Raw genomic sequence first — 20,114 nt, 5'->3', positions numbered from 1 at the left:
TTGCTGGTAGAGCATGTCTGACCTCCCCAGCTGGGTGAGCCCCTCCTGCCGTGCAGTCCTGTCACCCCACGGACCTCTCTTTCAGTATCCCTTGCCCTGTTGTACTTTTTAGCTTTGTTAAGATCAGCCTCTGACTACAGCCTCAGTCCCCATGTCCCCTGCACCACCTAGCCTATACCCGTAAGCTCAGTGAGGGCAGGGGTTGGGTTCATTCACTGAGTCAGTCACTCAACGAATGAACATCAAGGAGCTGTCCCAGGTGCTGAACAGGTAAAGTTCCTGCTGCTTAACTGTTGGCCACTTTGTTCACTGCTGTATCCCCAGCATAGAAAAGTGAAAGTGAAGTCGCTTAGTCGTCTCCGACTCTTTGTGACCCCATGGACTGCAGCCTACCAGGCTCCTCGGTCCATGGGATTTTCCAGGCAAGAGTACTGGAGTGGGTTGCTATTTCCTTCTCCAGGGGATCTTCCCGACCCAGGGATTGAACCCGGGTCTCCCGCATTGTAGGCAAACACTTTACCATCTGAGGCACCAGCACAGAAAGTGAATGGCAAATAAGAAACAAGACTGTCATTAAGTCGAGGTGAAATTTGGCCCTGGGACACTGATGGGGGCATCAAAAGCCAGTTGGTTATTTTGTCAAGTTTTATGTTCAAAAGCACCTGTACTCCTGCACCAGCCATGGGTGAGCTGAGCACTGGTTTGCAAGACTCACAAAATAGGGAGCTATCAGATGCTGTGCATTCAATGTCCGCTCTGAGCCATGCTGTGGATTACAGAGCTGACTTGGTGGGGAGGGTTTACTGTTCTCTCAGGTTCAGGAAGTACTCGCAGTGGCTCTAGAAGGCTTGGCTTCCTTCTAGTCCTTTGTCTGTGGCTGACTTCCTGCGTGGGGGACCTTGGGTCATGATCTGCCATCTCTGGACCTCAGCTTTTGCAGCTGTAAAATGGGGGAGGCTCTTCCTTTAGAGCCAATGCTCAGGCCTGGTGGGGGAGTCAAGCTGTGCCCAGGAGTAGAGGCCACAGTTGGGGCACCTTGAGGCTGTGGGCTTTACTGTGAAATCTCGACTGCTCTGTGACCCCTGGGCTGGGGGCTTTCTGCAGGGGCCCAGGAAGCCTTCTTGGAGCAGGTGACAGGACTTGAGGGTGCTGTGAAGGCTGCCCGGGAGCAGCTGCAGGCGCTGGGCAGGAGTGCCCGCTGTGCCCAGGCTGGAGTGGAGAAGACCTGCATCCAGCTGGCGGACCTAGCGGCAGCACTGGAGTCCTCGGAAGAGGAGATTCTGCATGCAGCCACCATCCTCGCATCTCTGGTACCCTAGGGGACTCCCTCCCCAATCCCTCCCCTTGACTGAGCCTGGGGCATGTCCCCGCTTTGGGAGGCTCAGTTTTCTCATCCGCAGAATAGCGGGTCACACAGTGGCTCCTCTGCCCATTCAGTGAGATGATGTTTGCAAAGCACAAGGCATATTCCAAGTAGACAGTGAATGCCCAGCCAGTGGCAGGCGTTGTTACTGTTGTTTCCAAGCTCTAGGGCTCCGCCCCCTGGATGCTGACTTTGCAGCTGGCTCTGAGCATTTATACATTAAGTGGCATGGCCCAGTTCTCCCAATAACTGAGCCAGATACAGCCCTGAACCTTCAGGGATGGGCCATCAGCTCCCTCTGACTTCCTTCTTTTCTCTAAAGGTGATTCCTCAGGAAGGGCTCGGCCAACCCACCAACTGGAGCCAGCTGGCCACAGAGGCACATGCCCTTGCCAGGAGGTGAGCCCCAGGCCACCGGGAGCTTGGTGAGGTCCTGTTCACAGAACCATGAAGGGAGACCAGCCCTTCTCCTGAGGGCTTCCAGGGTTGGGGCCAGCCCAGTTGAGGTGTCCCCACCCTGAGAAGTTGGAACCATTGAGTACAGGGCTGTATGGTTGGGGAGAGCTGTGCAAGATGCTCACAGCATCTCTGAGCCCAGAGACGTGGGGGTGGGATGCGGGTGGAGCTGCTGTATTGAGATGTAAGCCATGCAAGTCACCTGTTTAAACTGAACAGTTCAATGGTGTTCAGTATATTCACAGAATCATGTTATTATACCATCTCCACAGTCAGTTTTAGAACACTTTCGTCACCACCCCCCCAGAAACATCACTCTCCATTCCTCCTCACCCTCCCCAGCCCTTAGTAACCACTCATCTGCTTTCTGTCTCTAGATTTGCTAACCTGGACATTTCATACACATGGAATCATACACGTGGTCTTTTGTATCTGGCTTCTTTCACTTAGTGTAAATTTTCAAGGTTCATCGGTACTGTACCTTGTGTCAGTACTTCATTCTTTTTTTTTTCACAACCGAATAGTATTATTCCGTGGTTTGAATGTGTCACATTTTGTTTATCCAGTCATCTATTGATGGATATTTGGATTGTTTCATCCTCTGCCTTTAAGGAGCAGCTTAAGATCCTAAAGACACAAGGTCTGAAACAATGTGTCCCTTTGGTTGTACTTTATGGACGGTAGGTCCATTTTATGGATGAGCAAAGAGACTCAGAGAGGTGAAGTGACTTGCCTAAGAACAAATGGTTAGCAGTGGTAGAGCCGGATTCAAACCCAGGCTGTCTTGACCACTCTTTTCTGCGCTGTCTATATTAGGGTGACCGTATAATCTGTTGTCCAAGCTGAGATTTTACGTGTGATGAAAGGCCCCATTATACATTTTGCCAGGACAGCAGGCATAAGCCCAGTATAACAGGAAGAAGGGGCGTGGGTCCTCTTCCCATCAAGTCTTCGCTGCCTGCCAGGCACAAAGGGTAAAGGAGCCTGGCCCCCATGGCTGCACTCTGCGTGGGATGGTGAGAGGCCCACACAGGGGGTGTGGCTTTGCACCTAAGCCCCGCTCCCTGTGAGCTACTGGTAATGGTCAGGCGGGTATTTTCACACAGCCACAGGGACACCGCTGCCAAGATTGAGGCCACGGCTCGGAGGGCCCTGCTCGCCTCCAACACCAGCTATGCACTTCTCTGGAGCCTGGTGGAGGGCCGAGCGGCCCTGGAGGCCCAGCAGGAGCTGGAGGACAGGTGAGACCTCCCACGTGTGGGGCGGAGCCTGGGTTGGCTTCCTAGAGCCTACAGGGCCTGACCAGAGGCCAGTGGTTCCAGAAATGCCTGCCTTCCCTTGAGTCTTGATGTTCCCTGGGGTGGGGTGGGATGCCTGGGGTCTTGGGTCTGCTTGGTCGTGAGTTATAGGAACCCACTCATGCCTAGAGGAGGAAATGGCAACCCCCTCCAGTATTCTTGCCCGGGGAATCCCATGGACAAAGAAGCCTGGAGGGCTATAGTCCCTGGGGGTGGCAAAGAGTCGGACATGACTGAGCACACACACTCACGCCTGGGGGTGCAGCTCAGCCTCTGGAGAGAAGGGACGAGAAACGTGAAGGAGGAGGGTCCAGGTCAGCGCCTCCTCCCCCACCCCACCCCCACAACTTCCCCACCCCCACCCCAGGCCCCTGGGGAGTGCCTCTCAAGCACTAGCTTTCTTTTTGGCCCCTGATTCTCTGCTGAGGAGGGAGTGGCCCGCTCCTATCACCCTCATTCAGAGGGTCAGCGAAGACCCACCAACGTCTCACTGAGCCCAAGTGGACTTCCTAGATGAAAGACTCTGATTGGCCCAGCTTGAGTCAGGTGGCCCGTCCTGAACCAATCAGTATGGCTGGGCAAATCACATGACTCACTCCCAGAGGCAGGGGCGCTGGTTCTCTAAAAAGGGATGAGGGATGGGAGTGACCTCAGGGCGTGGCTTCCCTCATAGCTCAGTCAGTAAAGAATCTGGCTGCAGTGCAGGAGACCCAGGTTCAATCCCTGGGTCAGGAAGATCCCCTGGGGAAGGAAATGGCAACCCATTCCAGTATCCTTGCTTGGAAAAAAATCTCATGTACAGAGGAGCCTGGTGGGTTGCAGTCCATGGGGTTGCAAAGAGTTGGGCACAACTGAGTGACTAACACTTTCTTTCTCAGGGGTGGACCACTCCAGCAGTACCCTTGGTTGGGGGAACTGGCGGGGGGCAAGATGTGGACAGCTGGACCGGAAAGCTATCTTAGTTGACTGATTATAGCACTTTGGGGAAAAAGGCCCCCAGAGTGATCATGCGACTCAGGGATCTCTCTTTACCTGGAGACCAGCATGCCCAAGGTCACCCAAGGGCATCAGGGCCTGGGCTGCTATCCCTCTGCCAGTGCCAGGCCTTTTCCTCTTGGAGATTCATCTAGAGGAGCCAGACATTCACATAATGTGTGACTCTCAAGTGGAAACCAAGCGGGAGCCCCTTCAGAAAAGCGTGATTGAATTAAGTGAATGAAGGAACAAGAATGCAGTGACTCTGTGGCCTTTTCATTCATTAGAAAGCTGCCAAGTGGCAGCCAGCTTCTGAGGCCAGCTGCTGGGTACCCACTCCACAGATGGTGGCTCTGCCCGGGAAGTCGCCAGAGCCCTCTTCCATCAGGGATTCCAGTGGGGGCAGGGGGTGCGGCCGGGACAGCGATCGGGAGGCACAGCCTGCACCCGCTCACAAGCCACCCTGCCTCTGTCTCCCCCCAGGTACCAGGAGGTACAAGCGGCCCAGAAGGCGCTGGGCACGGCTGTGGCAGAGGCGCTGCCCGAAGCTGAGAGGGTGCTGGCCGCTGTGCAGCAAGCCGGCGTGGCCGCGGCCCTGCACCTGGCCTCACCTTCCGCCCCAGCATCACCGGTCAGCTCGGCTGTCCTTGGAGCTCCGCGTTGGGTGGGAATAGGGGAGAATGTGGCGGCTGGGAAACCAGTGTGGCCCTGGCCGAGGCAGATGACGTGGCTTATTTTTAGCTCAATAGTGGTTGATTAAAAGATAGGGCACCTCCATGGCCTGGCAGAGTGCCTGACTGGCACAGAGCTCAGCCAATCTTAATTATTGAAAATAATATTAAGGCCGAGGCCCCTTCTCCGTCACCGTGGCATTGGCAATGACACCAGACAGACATGGAGTTAAATCCCAGCCCCACCACTCAAGGTCTGTGACCTTGGCCAAGGCCCTTCCCCCTCTGTGCCTCGGTTACTGTGTCGGATGGAGCTCACCCTTTAGGTTATTTCTGGGCTGTATCCATCACGGGCGGGGAGGGCATTCATGCCTCACCTCTGGATAAATCAGTTCATCATGACTTCTCAGTAATCCTGAAATCCCAAAACTGGGGAGCTGAACTTAAAAAAAAAAAAAAGACTAAACATATAGAAATGTATCTGGGACCCAGCTGGTTGGGACTGACGGGCCCCAGGCTAAATGCTCAGGGTCCTTGGTTCTCCCGCTGTGTATAAAAAAGGAAAACATGGGTAGTGATATGTCTGGCTCTGAGTGCTGTCCCAGATACTACTGAAGGTGTTAGGTAAGAAGCAGTCCCCACAGAACAGTCTGAGTTCAGAAGTACAGGTTATTGATCCTCTCCATTAACACCTTTCCCCTCCCCAGAGTAAAGCTAGACAAAGGGCCAGTTGGATTGGACTAGATACTGGTTTTCAGGCCCCTTATCCTTAAAAGGAGCCCTACCTCAGATACTCAAACATTCCTAGGAATCACTCTGCTTGCCTCAAACAAACAAAACCAGGAGGTCACTGCTCAGCTAGGATTCATTTCTGCCATAGAAAAAGAAAACGATATATTGAGGGTGTTTCTCTGACTGGCTGTTTCCAGGTATAAGATTATGAGGAATCCTAATCTACCTACAGTTGGTGGCTTCCCCTGTAGCTCAGTTGGTAAAGAATCTGTCTCCAGTGCAGGAGATCCAGGCTCGATTCCTGGATTGGAAAGATCCCCTGGAGAAGGAAATGGCAACCCACTCCAGTATTCTTGCCTGGAGAATCCCATGGACAGAGGAGCCTGGAGGGGTATAGCCCATGCTGTCTCAAGAGTCGGACACAACTTGGCGACTAAACCACCACCACCACCTACAATGGACCAGTCCATGTATTTAATTCAGGCTGGAATTTAGAATCAAGTAGGGAGTCTGAGGGAGGAAACACAGGTCAGGAAGGTCAGCTGAGTTGCCTGAGGCCACGCTTCTAGAAATTGCTGGGGCTGGAATCAGGCCTCAAGTGACAGGTTCCCCAGCCTGGCTTCTCTCGCCCTGGCTCCTCTGCGTCTTGGGGGTCCACATGCAGCCTGACCCCCACCGTCTCTGCCCCTGGGCTTCTCCCATCCTTCTGCCCCTTGAACCTTTCTTGCTTGAGCCCTCCATCTCCCGGCAGCCTCAGAAGTCCCAGGCCGAGGCCGTGAGCCTGAAGGTGCAGACGCTGGAGAAGACAGTCACATCGAGAGAGCACATGGTGACCGAGGCTGCCGGGTCCCTGCAGGCCACCGCCCAGGCCGTGCTGCAGGAGATGGAGCCCCTCACGCAGGTGGGCTCTCATGCTTTGAGGCAGCACCTGGAGGAGGTTGGGGCTGCCCCAGGCGTGATCTGGGGTCAGGGATAGCAGGGGAGGGGGGGGCAAAGACCAGAGCAGTTCTTTCTGCCCCTCCAGCGCCTCCCCGCCAAACTCCAGACAACTTCAGTTAGCATGTGCCAAGGCAGGAGGTCCTGACTGCCTGAGAAGGAGTGAAGGTATGAGAGGAGGCAGGATGGTTAGACAGACAGAGCACCAGCAGCATCCAGGGCCGTGCCTACCAGCCTACGCAGTGTTAATTACGTCTGGGAGGAGTCTCCTTCATTCAGTCTTGAATTCGTTAGTTCACTTGCCAGATATTTTAGCGAACACCTACATCACTCCAGCATTCAACCCCACAGTTGACAGCCCCGAAGCGGAGGGGGTGCTAAGTAATCAGGGAACTCAAGAATTATGAGGTGAATTTAGCCCAACCCAGTGGTTTCCAGACTATTAAGGTATAAGCACCCCTTCAAGTGTGTTTTTTTTTTTTAACTTTTCATCTGAAAATCATTTTAGACTTAGAAAAAAGTTGTGAAGAAAGTCCAAAGAATTCCCCTATACCCTTCACACAGATTCCCCTTCTGTTAGCATTTTACCTAACCACCTTATAAAGATCAGAGTAAAGAAATCAACATGATATTTACACAATGAGCCTGATTTACAGACTTTATTCAAATCCATCATCCACTTATCCCAGCAGTGGCTTATCCCACAGACATCTATATTGTCCTTTTAAAAACAAGGCTAGGGGGGAAGTTTGCTGCCAGCATCCAAAGAGCTGGGCCTTGTGCCTGTCACACACTGGGTGAGCTGTGCTATGTTAGGGTCTCCTGGGGTGGTACTCGTTGATCTAGTCCATCCCCCTGGTCCGGGGAGCAGATGAGGCCGCAGCAGGGTCAGGACCAGACCCCAGTGACTAGCCCGAGCACAGTGCCTCCCACCTTCCTCTCCCAGGAACGCCTCTGCCAGGCGTTTGGAGTAAGACTTAAGACATGAGGGCTCTTGGGCAGCATCTGGTACCTCTTCAAACCCACATGATTGATTGATTGATTGACCAAAATTCATGTGACATAAAATTACCCCACTCTTTTTTTTTTTTTGGCAAGGCTGTGCAGCATGCAGGATCTTAGTTCCCTGACCAGGGATTGAACCCATGCCCCCTGCGATGGAAAGGTGGAGTCCTAACAACTGAAACACCAGGGAATTCCCTAAAATTACCCATTGTAAAGTGTACAACACAGTGGCATTTAGCACACTCACCAAGTTGTGCAACCATCACCTCTCAGTTCGGAAACACTCATCACCCCAGAAGGAAACCCTGGAAGAGAAAACTTATACCCGTCAAGCAGTCACTCCTCAGCCCTCCCTCCCCCAGCCCCCGGCAACCACCAGTCTGCTTTCTGTCTCTGTAGATTTACCTCCTCTGCACGTTTCATACAAATGGAGTCATGTGATACGGGCCCCTTTGTGTCTGGCTGCTTTTGCTTACCGTAGTATTGTCCAGGTTCATCTACGTTATGGTACATATCAGCACGTCATTCTTTTACATGTGATGATGTGTGAAAGTCACTCAGTCGTGTCTGACTGTTTGCAACCCCATGGACTATACAGTTCATGGACTTCTCTAGGCCAGAATACTGGAGTGAACAGCCTTTCCCTTCTCCAGGGGATCTTCCCAACCCAGGGATTGAACCCAGGTCTCCCACATTGCAGGCAGGTTCTTTACCAGCTGAGCCGCAAGAGAAGCCCTGAATAATATTCCACCATGTGGATACACCACATTTTGTGTATCCATTCATCCATCAAATATGTATTCTTTTGAGTATCCAGCCTTATTTAGTGGTGGGTTTCCTTGGTAGCTCAGTCAGTAAAGAATCCATCTACAATGCAGGAGACCCAGGTTTGATCCCTGGGTCTGGAAGATCCCCTGGAGAAGGAAATGGCAACCCCCTCCGGTATTCTTACCTGGGAAATCCAATGGATGAAGGAGCCTGGCGGGCAACAGTCCGTGGGGTCACAAAGATTTGGACACGACTCTTAGCAACTAAACCACCACCATCACCTTATTTAGTGACAGTGGGGAAGAAACTAATTTCCTAGGAGTAAAAGTTGTGTAAGAAACAGATTCTCTGTTTCACATCCTCTTGCTGAGATACAGCAGCATTCTGAAAAGAAACTTTCAGTCATCCATCTTTTTTTTAGTTCTTCGGTTCCAGTGTTCCTTTAAGATTTTGTGGGACAGATAAGCTCTTGGGAGAGATATTCAAAGTTTAACATTGATAGAGTAAGACAAATCAGGTAGTCCTGGTAAACAGTAGAATTCAGCGTCCATTTTGGTGCCCTTTGGGGACCTTGTATATGTGGGTTTGGTGCCCACCCGACTTGGCTCTGCCCAGAACACCCCCAGCACCACCTGCCCAACCTCTCCCATCTCTCTCCAGCTGCACCAGGAAGCCAGAGCCGCCCTGACCCGAGCTTCCTCATCTGTCCAGGCTGCCACGGTGACTGTCATGGGAACCAGGACTCTGCTGGCTGACGTGGAAGGTATGTGTGCCCTGCTTAGCCCCAGGCTCATCAATGCACAAATGCGCATGACAGACACCAGGGATAGGGCCTCACCCTGGGCAGGCCTGGCTGCAGGGGCCAGAGGTCCAGTCACGTGAACATGAGCCAAAGAGACCGTTCCCTGGGCCTCTCAGGACTGCCCTTTCCTGTCGCTGCTTGTCCCTCCCCATCTCGCATACCACTCACCCGGTTCTTGCCCACATGGCCATCTGTCACCAGACCACACACAGAACCCCTCAAGAGCAGATGAGAAGAGAATCTGATGCCATCAGCTGTCCGTCCCTGATCCAGGCCACTCTGGCTCAGTTACCTGGTACAAAAATGGCTGCCCTGGTCCAGTGTCCAGTGGGGCTCTGGGAAGGGATTCGGTGTTGCTCCTTAGAAGGGAGCGTAGGTTGATGCCAGTCCAAGTCTCTCTTGAACTTTAGGAAAATGAGGCCAAGTGCCCCCATTTTACAGATGAGTAGACCAAGAAAGGAAATTCTGCTGCATGAAATGTGGAACAGCCCTTAGCCTGTAACTGTTCCGCCAAGAGAGGGTTTGTGTTCAAATAAGTTTAAGAAATGGAACGTGCTGTAGATGTCCCTGAGGCCTTGCAGTGCGCACCTGAGAGTACTAAAGGCTCTGAGAAGTCCTGCAATAAAAAAAACAGGTTCACTTTTTATTGGCGTGCCTCCATGGAGCATGCGGGATAGTTCCCCCATCAGGGATTGAAACTGTGCCCCCTGCAGTGGAAGCGCAGATTCTTAACCACCGACCACCAGGGAAGTGCCTCGGGTTCACTTCATATAAACTTAGTTGACATTATGCCCTAGCATTTCTCAACACCCTGTAGAATTAGGACTCCCCAGCGTGCCCTTTAAGAAACACCGGTTTTTTGTGTGCAAGAAGCAAAATAGATCTAACCTTTGGATTATCCTCATAGAATGGTTATGTACTATTACGTCCTTGAAAATTATAAGGCTTGATTCTTTTTAAAATTTTACTTTGTCTACCATGGGGGGCGGCCCAGAATGAGATGGTTAGATGGTTAGATAGTATCACCCACTCAATGTACATGAATTTGAGTGAGCAAGCTCCAGGAGACAGTGGAAGACAGAGGAGCCTGGCATGCTGTAGTCCATGGGGTTGCAAAGGGTCCGACACGACTTAGCAACTGAGCAACAACTACAATCATCAGTACCCCTTGGGATAAATTTCCCTTAGCATTTGATCTCAGAGGAAAGGGAGAAGTCTTTCTCTATGGAGAGACACTGCCTTTTATTAGATAATAAAATCCGTGTGAACTGTCAAATTTCCCCTTTTGTCCTGGCTGCGAGGAGGCTAACTGGTGGACAGAGCATCTGGCCCTGCACTGGCATGGTCCTGTTTTCTGGCACTTCTCACTCTTCCTCATCCCCCAAGTTACCTATGGCCCTTGGTTTTTCATTTTAATGGTCCAGTTGATCTATCATGATAAGCTGCCTCAAAGCCTTTGTAGAAATGGGTGGTCCATAAAAACAAAGAACTGGGTGGATCTTTCTATATACCGGGCTGTGGCTCCCATCTCCACTGGCCCAGGCGTTGACCATCATGTAATCCTGTGACTTGTAAATAGAGTTGGCCCAAAAGTCCATTTGAGTTTTTCCATAAGATATTCCATAACCGAAAACAAGATCCTCCCAACTGGTTCAGTGGTACAGAATCCACCTACCAATGTAGGAGACTCAAGAGACTTTGGTTCGATCTCTGGGTCAGGAAAATCCCCTGGAGGAGGAAATCTCAACCCTCTCCAGTATTTTTGCCTGGGAAATTCCATGGACAGAGGAGCCGGGCAGGCTACATACAGTCGATGGGGTCACAGAGTCAGATAAGACTGAGCACACACTCATGCAACCAACTTTTTTGCCAATCTGATATCATAGTATCACGTCAATCTTTACACTCACAGAGCACTATGTCTCATTTAGGTTTTTCCTGGGTGATCCTGAGAAGTAACACACACAGATCTCGTGTGTCTCACTCCTCTGCTCACATTGTCCAAGGGTCTGGGGACGGTCAGCTTCCGGTGGGGACCTCCTGTTGGGCTCTCCAGGCGTGAGCCCAGCCCTCCTGACACAGCCTCGGCTGGGTTTACAGGAATGAAGCCAAGGTTTCCTCGGCCCAAGGACCAGGCCGCGCTGAGGAGGAAGGCGGCCATCGTCCAGGACAGGATCCTTGCAGACTCGAGAAAGAAGACCAAGCAGGCAGAGAGGATGCTGGGAGATGCGGCTTCTGTCTCCTCCAGGGCCAAGCAGAAGGGCAGGGAAGCCGAGCTGCTGGCCCAGGACAGTGCCAAGGTCAGGGCCAGGGACATGACTCCTGCGGCATCCGTGTCTTCTGGGCCTGGGGGAGGAGTAGCATAGAGGAGGTGCCCTTCTGTGGGGCAGCTGCCCTCACACATTTGCTCCCTTCTGTGTGCAATGCTGAGTACTCTGCACTTACCAGGGGCTCCCAGGCTCTGAGCTCTGGAGCTTCACACAGGTGACCCTGTTGATTTCGCATGAAAGAGATGTCACTGCAGTCCCCATGGGACGGGCGGGGACCCTCGGGCCAGCCTGGTTCAGTGGCTTCAATCACATGAGCAGGACTCACACCTCGGTGTGTTGGGCTGTACTCCCTAAACCTCTCGGCTTTTCTTGTTTAATTGGCGCCAAATTTGAATTGATGTGAGTCTCCCCAGCACCTTCACTGGCTTTGTTGCTTGGGTCCCAAGTGAACTGCCTTTATTTTTTTAAGTGTATTCTTTTTAAAAAATTAATTAATTTGACTGAATGGGGTGTTAGTTGCAGCACTCGGGATCTTTCATTGCGGTGCACAGACTCTGTAGTTGTGGCACTCAGGCTTCAGTAGTCGTGATATGTGGACTTATTTGCTCCGAGGCCTGTGGGATCTCAGTTTCCTGACCGAGGATCAAACCCGTGTCCCCTGTTATTGCAAGGCAGATTCTTAACCACTGGGCCACCAGGGAAGTCCCCTAAACTGCCTTCACAGCTGCCTAGAGAAAGTGTTGGATTTGCAGGCGCCCCCAGGCTTGGTTTCTGGTCCTGTCATTTCGATTTCAGCCAGCTCCTCTCTTCTGCAGCTCTGATTCCCCATCTGTGAAATAGCTGGAGTTTCTCCTCAGAGGAGAGATGGGTAGAGTCCAGCAACCTACACTGTGCCAGCATCTGGTACATACCTGTTGAATGAATGAGTGAATGAGCAAACAAATAAATGATCGTGAAGTGATGAAGTGAAGTGATGACCACTTGGCATGATGACCATTAATATCCTTTACCTCTAAAAGGACTCTCTTGGGGACTTCCCTGGCAGTCCAGTGGTTAAAACTTCACCTTCCAGTACAGGGGGTGGGAGGTTCAGTCTCTGGATGTGGGGCTAAGATCCCGCATGTCTCGCAGCCAAAATATAAAAAAAAAAAAAATCCATAAAATAGTAGCAATATTGTAGTACATTTAGTAAAGACTTCAAAAAATGATCCACATTAAAAAAACAAACAAACAAACTTAAAAAAGGGAAAGGACTCCTTCCACTCACCCTCCCCTCTCTGCTGCCTCCCACCAACAGCTCGCCAAGGCCTTGCTGAGGGCAGGGAAGCAGGAACACCGCCGGGCTAGCCGGCTCTCCAGCCAGACGCGGGCGACCCTCGGACTGGCCTCCCGGCAGCTGCCGGCCTCAGAAGCACACAGACAGGAGCTGGAGGCGGCTGAGTGGGTACGAGACCCCCATGCCTTTTCCTCCTGGTCCCGGGAACCAGCTGGGAGCCGCTCAAGCTTTTCCTTTCCCCCTGCCCCTCAAAAGGATGGTGCCGGGCTGAGCCAGATGGAACGGCAGATCCGGGAGTCACGCACCTCTCTGGAGAAGGACATCAAAGCCTTGTTGGAGCTGCTCGCCAGGCTGGGTAAGGAAACCCCACGGCCAGGCCCTGGCCCTCTGGGTCCCTGGCACACCTCTGGGATCTTTCTGTGAGGCCCAGTCCAGGGGAAGGTTGTCTCCTAGCCCTCCTATCCATTGCTTCCCGCATCCTGAGCCTTGTGGTCAATTGCAAGCATTTGTAACTGCTCCAGGCCCCCTCACATAAGGCAGGGTTGGGGTCTAGAAACAAGCTCACTTTGTGCCTCCAGGGGCTGCTAGTCAGGAGGAGGGAACACTCACTACCTGCACAACACCTGTAGGCACCAGGTGACTGGATCCGCCCTCAGTGGTTGAGGATCTCAGAGAAGGAGAGAGAATGTCACAAGAGCAAGCGTAGCACTGGGGACCAGCTGCTGGCTTGGGATCAGATAGACCAGGATTCAGGTCTGGCACTTTGCCTTCCTGGGCTGTGAGATCTTAGGAAAATCACTCACCCTCTCTGAGCCTCAGTCACCCAGTCTGTGAAATGGGGTCACAGAGGGTAATTTACAGAGTGCTTGCCACACAGTGTGGCGTGTGCGTGCCTGTGTGGTCAGTCGCTTCAGTCGTGTCCAACTCTTTGTGACCCCATGGACTGTAGCCTGCCAGGCTCCTCTGTCCATGGGATTCTCCAGGCAAAAATACTGGAGTGGGTTGCCATGTCCTCCTCCAGGGGATCTTCCCAACCCAGGGATCGAACCCACGTCTCTTACATCTCCTACATTGGCAGGTGGGTTCTTTACTGCTAGTGCCACCTGGGAACTGTGATGAGTCAGTAAATCATGAAGGGGACAGCCCCCAGGACGCGGAGCCCTCGAGCAGGGGTGAGGGGCTCGACTGCCTGATAGCAGTTAGGCTGAAGTGCTAAACTTCAGTGAACTTCAGGGAAGCAGTTGGCTTCGCTGGTAGCTCAGTTGGTAAAGAATCTGCCTGCAATGCAGGAGGCCCTGGTTCGATTCCTAGGTCGGGAAGATCCTCTGGAGAAGGGATAAGCTACCCATTTGAGTATTCTTGGGCTTCCCTTATGGCTCAGCTGGTATAGAATCCACCTGCAATACAGGAGACCTGGGTTTGATCCCTGGGTTGGGAAGATCCCCTGGAGAAGGGAAAGGCTACCCACTCCAATATTCTGGCCTGGAGAATTCCATGGACTACAGTCCATGGGGTCACAAAGAATCAGACACGACTGAGCGATTTTCACTGCTGAAGTGAACAGCATGCCGTTTTAAAACACACAAAACATTAAATTTGCCATTTTAACCATTTTTCAGCATACATTTGAATGGCATTAGGTACAACATTCACCTTCCCATGTGGCCCATCACCACCACCCATCTCCAGAACTTTTTCATCATGCCAAGATGAAGCCTGTCTGCATTATACACAAAGCCCAGTCCCCCACCCCCAGCCCCTGGCAACCCCTGTTCCACCATCTGTCTCTGTGAATTTGGCGTTGTAGGCACCTCACCTAAGTGGAATCATACAGTGTGTTTCCTCTTGTGCCTGGTCTATTTCACTCAGTGTGACATCCTCAAGGTTTGTCCATGGGATAGCATGCATTTCAATTCTCACTGTCAATAAGCCAAAGGGAAATCAGCATGTTCTGCATTTCGCCTGGACACCAGACCCCCACTCAGCTATTTGCACACACGGTCGGATCTCATTCGAACCTTTCCAGCCAATGATCCTGATGCTCTTGCTATTCTGCAGATGAGGAAACCGAAGCACAGGGAATTTAAATAACGTGCCCGGGGTTCCACAGCCAGTCAGTGGGTCACGCTCAGGTCTGACTTGACTCAGAGTGTGTCCACTTGTAGCCACGAGTCTATACCCACAAGAACTCAGCACACTGGACACGATTCAGCCCAGCCTGAATCAAACGCTGTGTGTGGGTAAAGCCATTCTCACCACTGTTGTCATTCACTCATTTACGCTGGCACTGGGGTTGACCCGGAGGTGCAGGAGTGACCACGCACACCTGGACCCTGTCCCCACCCCCAGGAGATCCAGCTGGGCAGGCAGAGCGGAGGCTGTACGCTTCTCTGAGGCCAGGCTGTTTGGACTTTCCGGTGGATGGTGGGGCCTCTGAGGGTCTTTGCTGGGAGCATCTTCCCTCTGCGTCTTCCCAGCCCGGGCTCAGCTGCTACAGCTGCCTGCCCTCCAACCCAGCCTTCGTGGCCCAGGAAACTCAGGGCCACGGGAGCCTGTGGGGTCCTGTGGGATTCAAAGCCATTTAGGGGACTTCCTTTATGGTGGTCCAGTGGCTAAGACTGTGCGTAGGGGGCCTGAGTTCAATCCCCAGTCAGGGGACTGGATCCCACAGGCGGCAACCAAGCGTTTGTGTGGCCGCAACTAAAGATCCTGCATGCCGAAACGAAGATCGAAAAATCCCACGTGCTGCGACTAAGACCGGACACGGCCTGATTAATTAATTTTTAAAATGCCATTTAGAATTTGTTTCCTTGTCTCCACCACTCTCCCACCTGGCTCAGCTGTCTTCCTGTTGAGTGTCACCTTAATGACAAGCTGACAAAGCCCAGGCAGGGGAGACAGCCGGTGGATTCCATGCCACCATCATCACCAAGTTCCTAGGTGAGCACCCGGCCCCACCCACCTCGTTTCACACTTGGAGAGGCTCCGGGGGAAGTCCTTCACCCCAAGCAGCAGAGCTAATCCAGGCCCCAGGGCCAGGACTAGACCCCCACTGCCCGCTTCCCAGGCCTGCAGCCCCTCCTGTCCCACGCCCCCTCATTCTCATGCCAGAGACCTTTCTTTTCACCTGGTGTCCCTGCATCCCAGGTGAAATCCATCCATAAGCATTCGCTCTCAGCGAATCGACCGCTTGGGGGAGCCAGCAGACACGTGGGGACCTCTCTCTCACACACGCTGCTTTGTAGATGAGGAAACCGGGGCTCAGGACTCACCCAAGGTCTTCTCTTCTTTAACAGTAAAAGTAATACCAGTACCAAAGCTTAACAGCTTCTCCATGCCACCTGAGGAAAACTTCCAAGGTTGGCATATAAGCTTCAGTCAGTCAGTCAGTTCAATCGCTCAGTCGTGTCCGACTCTTTGTGACCCCATGAACCACAGCACGCCAGGCCTCCCTATCCATCACCAACTCTCAGAGTTTACCCAAACTCATGTCCATTGAGTCAGTGATGCCATCCAACCATCTCATCCTCTGTCGTCCCCTTCTCCTCCTGCCCTCAATCTTTCCCAGCATCAGGATCTTTTCACACGAGTCAGCTCTTTGCATCAGGTGGCCAAAGTACTGGAGCTTCAGCTTCAACATCAGTCCTTCCAATGAATACCCAGGACTGATCTCCTTTAGGATGGACTGATTGGATCTCCTTGCAGTCCAAGGGACTCTCAAGAGTCTTCTCCAACACCACAGTTCAAAAGCATCAATTCTTCTGCGCTCAGCTTTCTAAGCACATAAGCTTGGTGGGGTACAAACCCAGCCCAGGCCCTCACCTACCTCACCACGCTGCCCTCTTGGGCTCTTGCTTTCCTGGTAGCTGGTGGGGCAGTTGGCATCCTGAAAATTTGGGGTTGGGGAGGGCCCTCCATGGGTGGGGAGCCAGCCCCCTCCCTGAGGCTGTCTATGCTCTTCTGTCCAGGGTCGCTAGACACCCACAGAGCCCCAGCCAGGGCCCTGAACGAGACCCAGTGGGCACTGGAGCGTCTGAGGCTGCGGCTGGGTCCCCCGGGGGCCCTGCAGGGGAAACTGAGCCTCTTGGAGCAGGAGTCCAAGCTGCAGGAGCTGCAGATCCAGAGCTTCGAGAACGACCTCTCAGAGATCCGCGCCGACAAGCAGAACTTGGAGGCCATCCTGCACAGCCTGCCCGAGAGCTGTGCCAGCTGGCAGTGAGGGCTGCTGGGCCCTGAGGTGCCCCCAGACCCCGAGGTGCCCCCTTCCCTGGCCCAGGGCCTGCACACCCCCGCAGGTGCGCTGTGCAGACACACCCACCAGAGCCTGCTGCCTGGCACCCTCCCGAGTCCGTGCTCACACCCCCTCCCCTCCGGCAGGAGTGAGTGTGCATTCAGAGTTCACCCAGGCGGCTACGGTGTGCACACCCCCAACAGCGTGCACTCCCTCGCCGTACACGCCTGCACACGCACAGGTACGTGTGGGCACCTGCGAGTGTGCACAGTACACACATGAACTAGTCCATCCGCGTGTGTTGCGCCTCCCCGCTGGACTCTGAACACCCTGTGACACTGACATACCCGGGCAGGGTCGGTACCCAGGAGGCTGAGTCGGGGGCCATCTGCAGAGATCCAGGGCGGGTTCAGCCGGAGCCCGCAGCTCCAGACCTGCCCTCTGTCCTGTAGCGCCCCCACCCCTGACCTATCTGTCATCCACCACGAACACACAGCCCAGCCGAGGGACCAGGCAGGTCAAGAGATGCAAGATGCCAAGGCTTCTCATCAGAGGAAGCTGAGGCCCAGGGCTCCTGGGGCCCTAGGGCAGCCTGCTTGCTTGGCCGGCCGGCCGGGGTGTGGCCCACCCTGGGAAGGGGCCTCGTTGTTGGTTTCAAGGAGTGCCTCCCTTCTCAAGATCCTGGGACTGGGTCGCACTCACTAAAGGAACCGCCCACCCTGGGCTCGCGGCCCCTTTTAGGGTCATGACCCTTTAAAGGGTCCTGGCCTGTCCAAAGAGCTGGGTCTCATGGCCTGAGAGGGCCTGGGTTTTGGAGCTCTTTGTGACCCTGCCAACCCTGGTTGGCCTTTGACCGATCAATACTTCCCAAACTGGCCCTGCAGCCCTGCGGCCCCACCTGCCACAAGGCAGGCCCCGCCAGGTGCTGGGCAGGGAGGCCTGGCTGCCTTTCTACCCTGTCATGCCGGGGAATCCCCATGCGGCCAGGCCCCCTGCCGACCTCTGCCCAGGAGTCTCGGCATCTCCTCCTGGCTCTCTTACCCTTCCCTGGGCCCTCTTCCAGCAGATGGCAGGGCCCTGGCACTGGGAGGGTGGGCGCCTGGCACAGGGAGGAGCCTAGTCCCTTCCCGATGCCCTTCCTGCCTCCCAGGCAGCAGCTCAGACCAACTCTGTTTAACCAGTTCTGTTTAACGCGGTAATAAAGGACTCCCTTACTAGCTGGTGGTGTGCCACTGGTCCAGCAGGGGCCTGGGCTGTGGGTGCACCCAGCGAGTGAGTGGCAGCACATTCGGTGACGCCTCTCGGTCTACATGAGGGGCTAGGACGATGGCAGAGCTGAGACCACCGGCTTTGCCAGTGTCTTCCCATCGCAGGGACTCCGCAGGGGTCCTTCGACCCCAGCCATCTGCCCTCTCCTCTCTGCTCCAAGGGGCTTATTAGACAAAGTCTCAGGGCTGGGAGGGGGCTTCTCTGGTGGCTCAGACAGTAAAAAAAATTACTTGTGATACGGGAGACCCAGCTTAGATCCCTGGGTCAGGAAGATCCCCTGGAAAAGGCCACAGCTACCCATTCCAGTATTCTTGCCTGGAGAATTCCATGGGGTCAGACACCGCTGAGTGACTAACACTTTCACACTTTCACAGGGGCTGGGGTAGTATGTGGGGTGGGGTGCAGAGAGGTTCTCAGCTGACCCCTGGCTCAGGCTGGAGACACTGAGGCAGGAAAGGAACTCAACACCGGCGTCCAGTGGTGCAGGAAGGCTCAGGGAGGGACCCAAGTGAGGAGAGGAGGGCTTGGGGCCAGGCCTCAAAGGGTGGGGAGACAGCAGGGAACATTCCAGGCAGGAGAGTGGGCAGCAGCCCAGCATTTGCAGGGTGGGGGCCTGGCCTGCACGGGTCACTCTGAGAACCCAGGTTGAGGGTGGGATTCTGGCACATGCTCAGTCAGGGCTCTTGACCACAAGGACCACCCCCCTCCTGCTCTGGTTTAAGCAGAAAAGGGGGGTTTGTGGCCAGGGGCTGGAGGCTTACCTCTCCCCTCCTTTCTGTCTCTCCCCTTGTTCTCTGCCTCTGCTCTCTCTGCGTTTACTTTCTTCCTCTCCACAAAGCAGCTTTCTTTGCTTTTCCTGTGCTTTGATGGAAGAGAATGTCCTCACTACCCCTACCGCCTCCACCCAGACCCACTGTGGCCCCTCTGTTGACTTGTCATCAGGTCAGATGCTTGGCAGAGACAGGCTAGAAACTGTCCTGATTCCAGCTTTCCATGAGAGACCAACCCAGCTCAACCAGATTCCCCTACTCCTGATCAGAATAACAAGGGTCTCTCTGAGCTTCCCTGGTGGCTCAGATGGTAAAGAATCTGCCTGCAGTGCAGGAGACCCAGGTTCGATCCCTGGGTCAGGAAGATCCCCTGGCGAAGGGAAGGGCAACCCACTCCAGTATTCTTGCCTGAAGAATCCTGGCGGGCTACAATATCATAGGGTCACAAGAGTTGGACACAACTGAGTGACTAGCATTTTGACACTTCCTTTCTTTCTGGGCCCAAGGCCGTAATGAGAGCTGGGCTGTGCCTCTCCCATCTCTGCCAACCTCTAGCGGACAGCATTCAGAGAAGAGATGTGCTTCTCCATGGAGAAACCAAAAACTGAGGCCAGGGTTGGGGGGTGGGGGGTGGGGGTGACATGGTGCACAGCAGTGACCCGAGGAGTGAGCAGGTAGATCTGGGTGGGGAGGCCAAAACAGGAGGGTTTCACTCTCCCAAGAGTTTGATGATTGATGCCTGTGTAAGTGGTGCCAAGGAGATAGGGGTTCTTTGAAGACCTCTAGGGCAGGGTCTGATGCCCCCCAACCCCTCTTCCTGGCTGACAGAGGCACACAGCTGCTCTGTTGCCTGCTCTTGGCATTCCACTTTTATCTGCCCAAGCCATGCGGGGCTCAGCAAAGCCCTATCCCAGCATCCCCGACGGGTGGAGAACAGGCCTCTTCTCTGTTCCGTGGTGACATACCTCGGGCCTGACATCTCATGACTCATGCAGTCCAGGCATGCTTGGTGTGGAGAGCCATTCTCTGGCCCCAGAGGTGGGGCTGTGGCTGGGTGGAATGTGGCAGTTGCTGAACATCTGGCTAGGCATGCAGCCCAGCAGCTAAGCAGTGGAAGACAGGGCAGCCTTTGCCCTGCTGAACCAAGCAGCTCAACACCCAGGGCAACCAGCTGTCTGAGTCTGGATCAGGAAGTGCATGATCAGGGCCCCATTCTAAGTTTGGATGTTACCCGAAAGGTTGCTGGTTCGGGCCCACCCAGGGATGGGCCTATACTATGGGGCTTCCCTAGT

The 20,114-nt window shown here is 53.9% G+C and overlaps 1 protein-coding gene across 2 annotated transcripts in view; it reads left to right on the top strand.

Moving 5' to 3' along the window:
• The window catches only part of LAMC3 (laminin subunit gamma 3), a 67,634-nt gene extending 49,634 nt beyond the window's left edge, over window positions 1–18,000 (top strand). Inside the window, exons 19-28 of one of the 2 annotated variants that reach the window (XM_086324509.1) lie at window positions 1,105–1,310; window positions 1,686–1,762; window positions 2,926–3,060; window positions 4,576–4,723; window positions 6,247–6,396; window positions 8,865–8,967; window positions 11,107–11,306; window positions 12,574–12,720; window positions 12,808–12,907; window positions 16,521–18,000. In XM_086324509.1, the coding sequence (XP_086180635.1) occupies window positions 1,105–1,310; window positions 1,686–1,762; window positions 2,926–3,060; window positions 4,576–4,723; window positions 6,247–6,396; window positions 8,865–8,967; window positions 11,107–11,306; window positions 12,574–12,720; window positions 12,808–12,907; window positions 16,521–16,771 (1,517 nt within the window). In that variant the 3' untranslated portion in view covers window positions 16,772–18,000. Of the gene's footprint in view, window positions 1–1,104; window positions 1,311–1,685; window positions 1,763–2,925; window positions 3,061–4,575; window positions 4,724–6,246; window positions 6,397–8,864; window positions 8,968–11,106; window positions 11,307–12,573; window positions 12,721–12,807; window positions 12,908–14,171; window positions 14,400–16,520 lie in introns of those variants that run through there. The other variant, XM_086324510.1, reaches the window with a different exon arrangement.
• Window positions 18,001–20,114: the final 2,114 nt, after the last annotated feature.

Source organism: Bos grunniens, chromosome 11, assembly GCF_055505025.1.
Source record: "Bos grunniens cultivar Pamir isolate PY7600 chromosome 11, Bosgru_T2T1.0, whole genome shotgun sequence".
NCBI classification, from domain to species: domain Eukaryota; kingdom Metazoa; phylum Chordata; class Mammalia; order Artiodactyla; family Bovidae; genus Bos; species Bos grunniens.
Note: the sequence above shows the minus strand (reverse complement) of the source record. Positions and strands in the feature narration are given on the sequence as shown.